Source organism: Musca autumnalis, unplaced genomic scaffold (genome assembly GCF_047663935.1).
Source record: "Musca autumnalis isolate F117 unplaced genomic scaffold, ASM4766393v1 scaffold_2, whole genome shotgun sequence".
Lineage (NCBI taxonomy): Eukaryota > Metazoa > Arthropoda > Insecta > Diptera > Muscidae > Musca > Musca autumnalis.
Window position 1 is genome coordinate 264,719,423 of NW_027411755.1, and position 14,045 is coordinate 264,733,467.

A 14,045-nucleotide genomic window follows, 5' to 3' on the forward strand; every position below is an offset into this window, starting at 1 on the left:
TTGTGGAAAACAGTAAGGTTGGGGTATAAACCTAGCCTAGCAAAAATGGTACGCTCAAAAAAGATCCTACAAAGACACCTGTCGCATAATCTAGGGAGTAACGGGATGAGTTGTAAATAAAACTAAGTAATTTTAAATTAAAATTCTTTGGTATTTTATTTTCCTCTTCTTCTTTTTTTTTTGGTTTTTCTGAGGGGTCATGTTAAAATTTGTTTTCCTTTCAATAAATATTGTATAAACTATAAAATATATCATAAACTATATATAGGGTATGAGTGAGAGGGGGAGAGAGAAAGGGGGGAGAGATGACAATCAGTGGAATGTTTTTGTTGTAAAGACATTTTATTCTGGAATGGAAAATATCTTTGAGTTTGGGAGAAAGAGGCACAAAAACACTCAACACATTTTGCCATGGCTCTCGCCACATCTTCCCTACCTTTTTTGGCGGTGGCTGCTTAATTATAAGGACGACTTAAACCTAGTAGTAAATTTCAGATAAGGGTAGGACAAAGGTGAACAATTATAATTCTAAGAGGGATTCATCGGGAGTACCGCGATGTATCATTAATTTGATGCGCTCATTTCGGGAAGTTATTTTCGAGTGGAGATTCTTGACACGTTCTCGACACGCCTATTTTCAGGGATAAGAGCAACGAGACATGTGGATTTTTTTATGTTCGAGGGGCAAAATGAGTTTGTGTATAAATGTGTGTGTTTGTGTGTATGTATGGTTGTGATGGATGTGTAGTAAAAGTATAAAACAAGCAGATATTCAATAGGTAAACCCGACAAAGAAGAAGGCAATCATTTAAATATTAAAAAATACAAAAGTTATATGGTTGGTAGTGGGGAGAGCATTAGAGAGTTAAAATAAAGCACAAATATGTTTAGAGAGAGAGGTAGAGAAAAGGCCATGTAAGACAAATAGTCAACAAGAGAGTATAGAGATTATTATTAGCACATTTGTTGTAATTGTAATGGTTAGTGAGAGACAAGTGTGATAATAACATCATTTAAGAGAGCGAGAGCAAGAGCAATATATTTATTTTTTGTTTATACCAATACCGTTTAGGAGCAGAGTAGAGCAACAACACCGGAATTTGTTTAAATGTGGATGGAATTTGATTTGGAATGTAGAGTTTTTGGTTTGTTTGTTTTTTGGGGGGTTTGTTTAATGAAAAAATGTCGATAAAAGAAAAAAGAGAAAATTTTTATGTCAAATAAAAACCAAATACCAAACAAAATAATATACAAATTTTAAAACAACAGAGAGAGATAGAAACCATAAAACCCATACAAATGAGAGAGATATGAAATAAAAGATAATCTAAAATACCATATTCCCAAAAATAAAATAAATAAATATGAATAAACAAATAAAGCTAACTAATGATGATAAATGTAAATGTTTATTATAATGGAACCACTTTTTGTGGGTGAATGCTAACTACCAAAAATTTTGAGTTAAGTACTACCAAAAGTAGATACCAAAGCCATGTGTGATGATATTCAAATGGGGGTAAAGTAAATACTGGTGGTGAAAGAGAGGCTCAAAAAAGTCACAAAATCAAAAACTATAAAAGTGATCAGTAGGTGTTTAAGTTTTAATTCGAATGCTTGAATTTTTAATTTAATTTTTTTATTTTGAAATCAAAATTTTAATTTTTTAATTTTACTTTTTTAATTTAATTTTTTTTTTTTTTTGAGTTTCTTAAGCCTTTCTTGTGATAAATCGTTGATGATAAACATGTGATGATATCTTTATGAGTACTTTTTCCAAACTGGTGAGTTTTGTGAATGACTTCCTTTGCTGGGTGACAGGGGTAACATGGGTGAAATGTTTGTTTGTGGTTGGGTGATGATCTTTTTAATCTCGAAAATATCTTTGCTGCTTCCCTTTCCTTCAATTTCTATTCAAAGTTATTCTCATTTCAATTATTTATTATTATGAAAAAACAAAGAAATACTAGAAATGACTTACCCTTCAATTGCAAAATTCTTGCAATATTATTTTATAAAAATACAAATATGTATATAAGAAAAAATACTTAAACTAATAGTTTATATAAAGACAGGCGAACATGGTTATAGTGGTATCAATAAGAGCAAGGTTTCAAATTACTAATTTACAAATGAAAATATATAAAAATTTAATCTTGGCAATAATTTTAAAACTAGATCATTAAGTGGTAATTTTCGTACTTTTTTGTATCTATTTTATTGTCAAATATTTTTATTTATTTTCTTCATTTTAAAAAAAATATATTTTCATTTCTTATAACCAGGTTCGACTGTACAATAAATCTAATAAAATTATTCAAATCGTTTCATAGAATTTTCATAAAAATCTAATTTTTCCTCATTTTTTAACTCAACCTAAATTAAGTTAAATGTACGTATATAGATAGATCTTCTCGCTGAGTGTTGCTATAAAAATATTCACAAAACTGTATTTCTGACACTTTGGCTATAAAAAATATTTCTGTTTTTTTCATCGCTGTATACGTTGTATATGTATGTATGATGGGTGCCTGTAGTTTTGTTGGAGGTTAAATTATATTTTTAAACTAAACAAAAAAAGGCACACTCATCAATAAGAAATCCTCAAATACTACTTCATGGCCTTACAACAAAAACAAACAAAATATCGAACTGCTTAACAAATTGTTGTCACGGGATTTTTCTGGATACCTAAGAGGAAGTGTTTCTCGAATCAGAATCAGTGCCACGTGACAACAACATTTTCTAAGATAAGTATATCCAATCCAGTCAATTCTAGTTTTTCTTCATTTTTCATCGAAATATTTGAAGGGTGATGTCGTGATTTTGTGTGGAATGATTCTGAGAATGATTCTGGATGATTTGTTAAAATTGTTCACATGAAAAATGTTGAAACATATTATGACAATGATCACATGTGTATGCATGTATGTATGAATGGTGAAATGTATATTTGTTGTTGTTGTATTTTTCATAATGAATGGTGAAACTGATGTTTTAGGTTCATGACCATGATGATCAGGGCGCACAAGTATTTTTTTTTTTTTTTTTTTGATTTTAAATGACAAAATATTAGTCAATTTTTTTTGTATATGAAGACTGCCTGACATCACGACCAAAAAAAAAATCAAGAGGCAACTCAAAAAAGAAACTAAAGTACAGCAAAATCAAAAGAAAAACTAAAAATAAAAATTAACAAAAAAAAAACTAAAAATATATTTTTGTTTAATAAAAATCTAACATATTTTTTTGGTTCTTTCCAAGGCAGCCACCGTGCAACGAACATTTTGTTTCTCTATTTAGTATTCGTTGTTATTTGATTGTTATTTCATTGTAGTACTATTGTTTGCTGGGTTATTTAGTTTTTTGGCGTTTTGTTTTCATCATTGAATGTTAGTTTAGTAAACAGAGAGCCATAACTCAGAGCTCAAAACTAAACTAAAACATTAAATGCAAATGGAATTGTTCTTAATAATGATGAGGATGATCCCTAAATACCTAAAAAGGTTTGTTGTTTTATTTATGTGGTTTCCTTTCTATCTTTCTTTTTATTGGTTTGGGAGAAAAAAGTACCTACATATCCCTAACTTTCTCATGGAAAAACAATAAAGTTTAAGAAACAAAAAAGGTACGTACCTGTTGCTCGGCCAGTGCACGCTCACGATCATGTGGCAGATATGTGGGTGCCATGACCAGCCTCAACTGTTGTTCCTCTTGTATGATCTTTTGCCTCAATGTTTGCATTTGCTGTTGATATACATCGATTTGTTGCAGGGTTTCTTCCAAGCCAGAGCTGGTGGTTTTCACCAAACCAGCCAAGCTATCCAGAACCTTTAACAAATCATCAACATTTTCGCTTAGACGTGGATCTCCACCCATACCATTCTTAAAGTGAACCTAAAAGTAAAGAACAACAAAGAAAACAAAAACAAGGGGGAAAGGGGAAGTGGCGCGGTTAAGTCAATTGCTTCTTGAAACTCTTTTCCTCTCCTTAACACACATACCTCCAATTTTTCAATAGACAGTCTTAATTTGGTCTTCTGTACATTAATGTCGGCCATTGTCTTTTCACAATAACCCAACTGATCTCTAAGTGGTTTCTTTTTGTGTTGTGGCGATTCCAAAGACTGTTTGGTTTTTTCAATCCAGCTGCGTATATCCTTAATTTTACGTTCACATTGATCCCATTCTTCGCAGGCTTCTTGTAGCAATGAGTTCTAAAAAAAGAGATACAAAAAATAACCATAAATGCCATTTTCTCCTAGAGCCAAACATCCTCAGCTCATCTGCATACCCTCTCTAGCAATACAGCTTCCACAGCAACCTTCGCATCCTCGGCTTCTTGCAATTTATCCTTGAGATCGCCAACTGTTGTCACCTGACCTATGTGTTCCAATTCCTTGTCCATTTCACTTAAATGTTTAACAATGGGTTTAATACTCTTCACAGCCGTCACATAATCATTGAGTTTACTACGAGCCTCCGACAATGTCTTCAGTTCAATACTTTGATCCAGGAATACACGTTTCTCGGCCACCCAGGCCATAACAATTTGATACAGATTCATAAAGCGGGTCCAGGCATCTAAACTATCACCAACTTGTTGTTTCTTTTCATCCAACCATGAACGCACCTGTCCCAACTGTTGGGCCAATTGGTCAATTGTGGTCTGTACAAGCAATTTTTCCTCACTGCTGCGACAATTGTCGATAATCAGTTGGCCATTGGTCTTAACCATTGTGAAACGTTCATAAATGCCGGTAATTTCCTGGTTGATACGATGCAACAGTTCCTTCATTTGTGCCGGTGCCAGGGTACGATCCTGTACCTCTATTTCGGCTTGCATTAGCCATTTCTGTATTTCTTCAACACCGGCCAGATAATCTGTGCGTACGGTTTTGGCACGTTTGAATTCCTTTTGTTTCGACTCCATGTTGCCTTGGACACGTTCCGACAACAATTCAAGGGCAGTAAACTCTTGATCGATATCACTGGGTACGAGATTTTGTTTCTTCAAGTACAAATCCTTTGTTGTACTGACTAGGCTTTGGGCTTCTTTAACGGTCTGTTTGACTTCACTATCCAGATGCTCCAATTGTTTTTCGATCTTGGCAATATTCTCATCAAATGCATGAACACCCTGGATTTCCTCCAACAAGGTATTGAATTTGTCTTGTAGTGTAGAGATTTTACGGAAGATGGTCTCGATTTCGTCTAAATCACGACCAACCTGACGATCCTTATCGTGCAAAGAGTCGTTCAATCTGAAATAAATGCAAAAGTTAGTGTTTTTGAATAAAATGGGAAAATTTGAAAAATAATTTGTTTGAATTTTTTTTATTTTATATTTTGTGGTTGTTTCCAAGCACGCGGTTGTATTTCCAAATCTATATTCTTTTTCTAGTCAATGACGTAGTGTCGCTGGCCGCTGCCTGCCTGTTGTGAAGAATATTAGCTTGGCGGTTTTTTGCTTTTTTTCTGTGTTGCTACTTTGTGGGTAATCCGCATAGGGGGCAGAAGATGGTCTAGCAAGCGGTTTTATTATTTTAGCCGCAGCACACCACTATAGGCCCAAGCAATGTGTTGTTTTAATTATTCGTATTATTTGCTTTATTTCTTGGACTGTTTGAAATTCTGCCGTGTTTTTTCGGTTTGGTTTGGTTTCTTTGTATTATTAAGTATTCTACGCCTTTGCCATATACAAAATACAACAAATGTTTATTGCATATATGTAAAACAATTGTTATTTGTTTTTATTTGATTTCTTTGTTGTTGTTGTTCTTGTTATTTATTTATTTTTTTTTTTTTTGCTCTATTGTTGTATCCACACAAAAAGTCTCTGAAGGCTGTGAAGATTGCCGTGGAAAAAGTAAATGCGGCTGTTTGGCTACAAGTTTTTACTCAAAGTGAACAACGCAATATTTCGCACACAAGGGCCAAGCATTAAAACCATCAGATCATCTACCAAAAAGAATATTCGAATTCGAAAATTCGAACATTGAATTGATTCATTCATCACGGTCAATAGAGACAGTTGGCGAGAGAAACAGGCAGCCAATATGACAGACAGCCAAAAAAAAAAAAAAAACAAAAAAAAAATAGTTAGCCATGTTAAGAAGAACAACAAATGAATGGGCCGGTTCGAAGAGTATTCTATCAGAAGAAGAGAAATGATTTTTATTGTCATATCGAAAAACAGAGACAACAAGCCTCTGTATTATAGAACTACAATTTGTCTCTTGTTAAACAATTTGTAGAGAGTTAATTTGAATCATTCATCACGGCCAATAGAGAGACACATAGTTCATGTATGTAGAGGTATAAGAAATTCATGGGTGGTTTTTCTTAAAAGAATCAATTGAGAATCCATGCGAAGAGCCTTCAATGAGAGAAAGAGAAATATTTTCTGGGTCATAGACATTTTGTGGAGATTTGGTTCATAGGATCTTCGATGAGAAGAAATCTAGAAAACACTAGTTCTCCTTATTGACGATCATGTGGAGAGTAACCTTCGAATTAATGAATATACGAAGGTTATTTCTATAAATGAGTCTAGGATGGGTATGATCAACAAATGTGTGTCTCTTTCCTTTTGACAGAACGCCGTTATAAAGAATGTGAGAGTGTTCTCCACAAATATACATATAAAGCAATTTGGACATGTTAATTTTGGGCAAGACATGTTTCTGGAGAAGAGTAAACTTTAATTTAAACTTATCAAACCACAAATTGGAAGAGAGAAATTTGCAAATTACCTTCAGATTGAAAACTTGTATCATAAATCAAATAATAAAAAAATGTTTATAAACATTTTACTTTGTTTACAGTATTCAGAATTTTTGGAAAATAACGGAAGTCGAATATAAAATAAAGTGATGAAAAAATAAAAAAACATACCAAAGAAAAATGTAAGACTATAAAAAAAACATGAGATTATGAGACAAAATTGACGTATTGACGTATAGATGAGTATAAGACAGTGGTAAATACTCTAAGACACTTTTTTAGATAACCATTTGTAAGACATTTTTCAAGATCTTATCATGCCAGAAAGTTGATAAATAAAATTGTCTTTAAGAGGAAAGGTCTACTTTTTGTTATTAAGTGATATATATTGCGTATACGCATCCTAGTTTAATACACTATTAAGAATACGTAATGTATTGCGCATACGCATCCTGGACCCAAATAGTGTTGGAGAAAAGTGAAATTAAATTTTAAAGTACATGTAGAATAGAATATTTAAAAACAAATCGGACATAAATTGTCTGAGATATGAACGTTAGAAAGGGAAAATTCATTGTTATTTGTATGTAATATCGAAGTTTTAAACGCGATTTTCTCGAAATGGCATTTTTAAATGCGGTGCCCACTGTAGCTTGAAAACGGCTGATCCGATCTTGATATGTTTCTGTGAGATTATTATACACATAAAAAGCTTGTCCTTATGCGAGAAATTTTTTCAAATTTTCGACGGATATATGGCGAAAAAACTATCTATTTTTAGTTAAAAACGAAATTGATTTTTACAGTTCACCATTTTTTCAAAATTTACATTTTTTAATTCCGTTTCGCTTAAGGACAAGATTATATGCTGATTGTATATCAAACTATATGAAAATATATAATTGATTTTCAAGCTACAGTGGACACCGCAAACTGCTTTAGTAAATTAGTATTTTTCAAGAAAAAATTTCGAAAGTTGGTCAGGGTGTAAGCTTTCATATGAGAACAAAATCTTCTAAATAAGTTAGGTAGATTTCTTGAAAAGAAATCATGAAAAATGTTTTTTTTTTGTGCTCCATAAGTGACCATAACTCCTTAATATTTTTTGTAGCTCAATTAATTAAACAATATGTCAAATGAAAAAAATTGTAAATACAATATTTGTCATTTCACATTTGAATAGAAAAATATGCTCTGTTTCAGAACCTGCAACAAGCTACTATTTTTTACTACGATAACATTTTTTCCTTTATGTAATTGGAAAAAAATAGGTAAAATTAGTAGATTCTTGTAGTTATGGAACAGAATAAAAATTTATTTTAATTATACCGATTTTTGTTGATAAAAAAAATGAGTTTCAGAATCATTTAAATTTTAACGATTTTAGCTGGTAACCCAAAAAATGATTTACTGAATCCCACTAGAGGGACATTAAATACACCCACAAATAATTAGGGAATTAAGGTATAGTGTCTTATTTGAAATGGGATTTGAAATATTTTCTATTATTTCCGTTTTCCATGTGGTGGAGGGTATACAAATATCAGTCCTTCTTTGTAATTTATTGTAAAGATGTGATCATCAAAAAAGAAGAGGTGGGGACATTATTTGTTGTTGCCTCTTTGTTATTGTAAAATCTCTAATATTCTACATAATTAATAGAGACAACAGTTTTTTCTCATTTCACATTCTCTTAATAGTTTCGAAAACGGCATATTTTGCAATTTACTCAAAGAGATTTTTAAACTATTTTCGAACACATTAAAATTCATCTCTTTTGCATATGTTTTGAAATTTCGTTGTGTTTTTCTTCTTAGTTTTTCTTTTTATTATTTTGGGGGAAAATATTTATTTAAATTAAAAACAAAAAACATAGCAACAAAATTGCCGGCCTCATTTTGAAAACGCCATGCCCCAACATTAACTGGCACTAATTGTGTGTGAGTGCGTGTGTGTGTGTTAACAAGTGTGGTGTGCTTTTTCGATTATTTTTAGATAATTTTCGGTTTTTTGTGCTTATTTAATTTTTTTATTTTACTGTTGTGTTTTTATTTTGATATGCGTTTTATGGGAACTTTTTTGAATTTGAAAATGTACCAAAAATCATCAAGCAGCAGCACATTGTACAGTTTTCAAAACAAGAAAAATGTTTTGGTTTTGTTGGTTTTTAATTATAGAAGTGACGTCATTTCTACAATTATTAAACAAAACAAACGACGTTACGTTTCAATAGAATTCATCAATTGAAATAAAAATGCCAAAATTTTGCTAAACAAATATTCTTCCATGGGGTTTGTTGTTGCCTTTTGGCATGAATCAACTACGTAAATAATTAAATGTTTATATATAAACATTTTTGAAAGGCAAGAATCATCATCATTTAATGATCATTTTTTTTTCTTCACTTGATTTTTTCTGTTCTTTATTAATTGCCTAAATAACTGACACACCTTGTCCAAGAAGGTAGGGGAAAAAATAAACAAAAATAAATTTCATAACAAAATTAAGAAAAGTGAAATTAATTTATTGCATCAATATGTAGAAAAATGTCACGTTGTGGCTGCTGCTGATGATGTCTTGTGACGTGTGATCTCATCTTGAGGCCACCCAGCAGCATGAGATTAGCCAAATATGAAACAAAATTTTGCCACGAAAATTGTATTTCAATTGGAAAGAAGCCAAAAATGGTCATTGTTATTGTTTGTGTTTTATAAAAGTCTAATAATAACAATAACAACAAAAATCCTATACTCAAAATAATAACAATAAAACACAACGAATATTTCTTAAGGAAAAAGTTTAAAAAAATCGCTAAGGATTAACACTATTGAATGTTTATGTCGGTACTTTATGAAGATTTATGACAATTTGTGAGTGGAAAAAAATAACCCAAATATTTGTTGCATGGGCGTGTTAAATGTTTCTTTCCCCTTTGAATATATTTAAAAATAATTTCAAAACAAAATATTTGGAATTTAAAACCCACAAAGTGAAAACTGATAAATATTGTGTTATGTTCAGAAAAAGTGAGCGAAAGTGTCACCATTTGTCACGAAATTTGATAAATATTCATCTTTTGAAGAATGATAAATGAAAGCAACGCCAGATACATTTTTGTGAAAATTCTCGATAAAGAAATGTTTATGGAACTCGTAGATAGTGAGTAAAGTAAAACTACCATAAAAACAAACTTGGAATTTATGAACCATTTTTACGAAAATTTTGGATATCAAGCAAATTTGAAACTATCATGAAATACAATCTTGGGATTTCTAAAAGTTTGAGCAATGCCATAATGCATTTGGAAAGTCGTGATCATCCTTTCAAAATTTTTGAAAACAAATTACCCCAACGAAATTCATTTAATTTTCAAATAGTTGCATTAATCACACCAACCAAATAATGTTGCCTGTTACACAAAATATTTTACTTTCGGTTTTTTGTTGCGTTTTGACATTTTTATGATTATAAAGAAAATTAGATTTTAATTTTACTTTCACAAGAGACTGGACGGCCATAAACAAGGCAAATTTTTCATGTTATTAAATTAAAAGATTTATTAACATGTTTAACGGCGGCTGGCTTTAAAGTCTTGGACTATAAGGCATGGCAAAATAAACCAAAAAACAAGCGCACGAATGAAAGGTTCATACAAAATATTTGATAAATTGCATTATTGCAAAAAGATTATTAGCCAAGAAAGTTTTGAGTTTTAGAGGAGTGTTACTTTGGTTTACCAAAACTCCTACATTTGTAAAAATAAAAGGTAAAGACATAAGATATTTAGTTGAATTTGATGACGTTTCTACTTGCGCAGCAGCTATAACAGCATTTTGCATATAGCCAGACAGACAGACAGCCAAGCAACCGACCAACCAGCCAGTCATTTAGACAGACAGCTACACATGAAAACAATGCCAGGCAACCAAACCTCTGTTTGCTGTTGTTATTTTGTAAGTGAATGGCACCGGCAATGGTAAAAAGAAATGCCGAAAAAAATATATCTACGACAAACAAATTTAGGTCAATTGTGGTGTTATTTGACTTACGACTAGGCGACAACCAAACAGCTTCGCAACGAAACTAAATAAAATCACAAAACTCTTTCGAGAAGGGGTCCCAACAGGGATTAAAGAATTTTCATTCTTTTTTTGTCTCAAAAAAAAAAAAAAAAAATAAAAACACCGAGAGAAATGCAAAGAAAAAGGGCAACAAACAACCAGAAAGCAACCCAAAGCGTATTGCTGCTTTCATTTCATTTAGCATTTAAGGCTAAACATATTTTCTGGCATTGCCAGAAAAAAAAGTAAATGACCGACCTCTCTCAAGTAAATGGCCATATATTTTAGTTGTTGCTCGTAGAGTTTTGTTGTTGCATTTAGTTTCGGACTTGTTTTTTTAATGATTTTGTTAATCACTTGCTGTTAACATATCTGCTAAAGCTGTTTTGTATGCCGTGTCTGCTGCCGGTGCTCGTGCTGCGGCTTCTGATGAACGAATTATAAATATTAAATGAAGTCAGACTTGATATCCAAAAGACCAATGTAGAAGATGACTTAATACGATTTTCTAGAAAGCCGAGATTAGAGCTCATTTTCTTTGTTTTTTCTTAAAGTTCTTTGACATTTACAACCCACCTTTTTCTATAGACGTCTTTTGGCTTTATAAATCCCTTACGATAAGGATTTTACAAGAAAAACGTAGGTTGTGTGTGGTTGAAATTGGAGACGCCTGAGTTGTCTTTGTGGCTCAGCTTCAGCACAACTACTCAACCTTCTTTTAAACAAATAAAAGGCTGGAGTGTGCCCTGGGGTTTATAGCCAATTGAAAAAAAGCTACAAGTTTGCCTCTAACGTAAGACAGTTGTTGTTCTTTGTTGATGATGTTGAATGCAAATTCACATCAATCATACGCCTTGGTAATCCACAAAGCAGGCAAGTATGATTGATATCACAGCCAAATTTAAAGGATATAAAATCCTTGTGCTACTCCTTGTTTCCTGTTCCTTGTGTGTTTTGTGTTTTGTTCTCTGCAGTAAAAGAAAGTTATGAAAAGATTAGCACGCCAAAAAGGTCAAAGATTGTATACTTGTTGTTTTCGTAACAAAAATGTTTCCAAAAATAAGGCAAGCATGCGGCGGCGGCGTTCGTTCCCTTGCTTGCCCTTTACGCTGCTGCTGCTTCTTATCACGCACAAAAAATCTCTCTAGTTTTTTATCTTTTTTTCTTTCTATTATTGTTTTTTCACACGATTTGTAGAAATTCTTTTACAAATTCTTCCTCTTTCAGCACGACAAAAAAAATTATTCAATCTCTTTTTGCTTTATTTTCTTCTTTGCTATGCGTGTTGTATGAATTAATTTTCTTTTCTTTCAATTTCCAGCCATCCAGTAAAAACACGTCTGCTTATCTCTAAGACTATATTAACACTGAATGCGACAGCCAGCAAAAAGTACGGAAATAACGATCGCATACAGTTTTTTTGTTTTTTGGCAAAAATAACTTGAAATGTGTTAAACTAACAACAACAACAACCACACGTTAAGAAACAAGAAATTCACCACACTCACTCACCAACCAGAAAGTAGCAGAGCTTTTGCTTTGAGAGAGCAAATACCATAGCACACATAAACAATGCTATTCTCACATTCTCTCAACTCAGAATGAGATTTTGAGTGTTGCCCATAGTTACTAGATTTGGCGTTTTTGTATTGCTTTTACTATTTTGACGATTTTTGTTGGATTGAAGAAACGAAATAATAAAATGGAGGGAGAACTGTCCTACATAACATAATTAGGGCATATAAATAATGAGGTTCAGTGTGTAATGGGTTTTTATAACGCAAGTCTGTAATTGGGTAAATCAAAAACTAACCTAAAAATTCTTGTCATGGAGGCTGTTTTTAAAAGCTTTTGTGGATGGATTTTTTGGGCGCCACAAGACAAGAATATCTCATTTGTCGGCGAATGTTAAACCACTTCACGAAATGGTGACTTAAACTCGAAAATCGACTTTTTATAATTGACTTTCGATTTCCCTATCAACAACTTGTCACAGGATAAGCTAAGGTATGGGGCCTTCCGTTGATTAAGCAGCTACCCCTAGTTGTGCAGAAAAAAAAATAGTTTTTCATGATTTTTTTAATGAACACTGGGAACCTTAAATGTAAAATTTCCGTTAGGCCGTAAAAACATTTAGCTGATATCCTCAAAATACCTAAAATCGGGAGGTACGGTTATATGTGGACTATTTCAAAAATGGACCCACGTTGGCAATTTTTGGGGAAGAAATTTTGTGACCATTGGAAACATCAAATGTAAAATAACCGCTAGTCCGGTCAAAAATATAGCTTATATCTTCAAAACAACTACCAAAACGTGGACCGGTATAGCCCATATTCGAACTTTACATATGACACAACAAATATATACACGATGCTCTTGAAACAATTTTAAATGGAAGGTGCTTGCACCTGGGAAGTTTTTGTGGATTCTAAACGATTTTGCTTGGAAACCGCAAGTCCAATCGATGTGGAGCTAAAAAAAATGTTGTAGCTGTGAAAATTCTCTACAGGAATGACGTTTATGATTTGTTCTCAGGCTGTACCATTTTTGAGATAATGAAGCTCAGTTTACATTTTTAGGTTTTTTGTTAGGGTTTCGCGATTTTGCTTGAATGCGGCAAATCTTATCGGCTGAGAAAATCTTATAGCTGTGAAAGTTCTCTACAAGACTAACTTATGTAATTTTTCCCCGGTTGTACCATTTTTTTAGATATAGTATAAGTTTATGTTGGGAATTTGCAGTCATGACATTGTTTTATAAGGAGACAATACAGAATTGAATTGAATTTGAATTGTCCCAATTTGAACTTCTATATCTCAAAAACGGTAAAACCGACGAGAATACCATAAAAGTCAATCTTGTAGAGAATTTTCATAGCTACAACATTTTCTTCAGTCCCATTTTGAAAGGATAGTCCCTAAAAATGTAAACTTAAGTCGCGATTTATTTAAAAAGTGCTCCGGCGATTTTTTTTAATTAATTGGATTAATCGAGCTAACATGGCCTAAGGAGTTTTGTATTGAAAAATGAATTCTAGCGAAATACCACACACTCAACCATTACGCTACGATCGTTTCGCCTGATGGTTTAAGCCAGGCTCATCAGGCGTATTTGAATGCTAATGGCTAGAAGACAAAGGCTGATTTTGATAACTTCTATTTATACAAACATTTTTACAAATTTGTAATTATGAAGTATTTATTGAAGTCTTTTTTCTTTATCAAGTCACCCTAGTGTCTTGTCTAGGAATCATTT

The 14,045-nt window shown here is 32.4% G+C and overlaps 1 protein-coding gene across 28 annotated transcripts in view; it reads right to left on the reverse strand.

Annotated features, from left to right (window-relative positions):
• Positions 1-14,045, reverse strand: part of Msp300 (Muscle-specific protein 300 kDa) — a 278,320-nt gene that overhangs the window by 68,079 nt on the left and 196,196 nt on the right. For 21 of the 28 annotated variants that reach the window (XR_012409763.1, XR_012409762.1, XM_073964864.1 and 18 more), the window contains 3 exons: positions 4,295-5,264; positions 4,005-4,217; positions 3,637-3,897 (listed from right to left, as the gene is read on the reverse strand). Coding sequence is in view for 26 of the 28 variants with exons in the window: in XM_073964864.1 (XP_073820965.1) it covers positions 3,637-3,897; positions 4,005-4,217; positions 4,295-5,264 (1,444 nt within the window). In the remaining 2 variants the exon portion in view is untranslated. Of the gene's footprint in view, positions 1-130; positions 632-3,636; positions 3,898-4,004; positions 4,218-4,294; positions 5,265-5,830; positions 5,916-11,363; positions 11,756-11,814; positions 12,294-14,045 lie in introns of those variants that run through there. The other 7 variants (XM_073964857.1, XM_073964856.1, XM_073964855.1 and 4 more) reach the window with 4 other exon arrangements.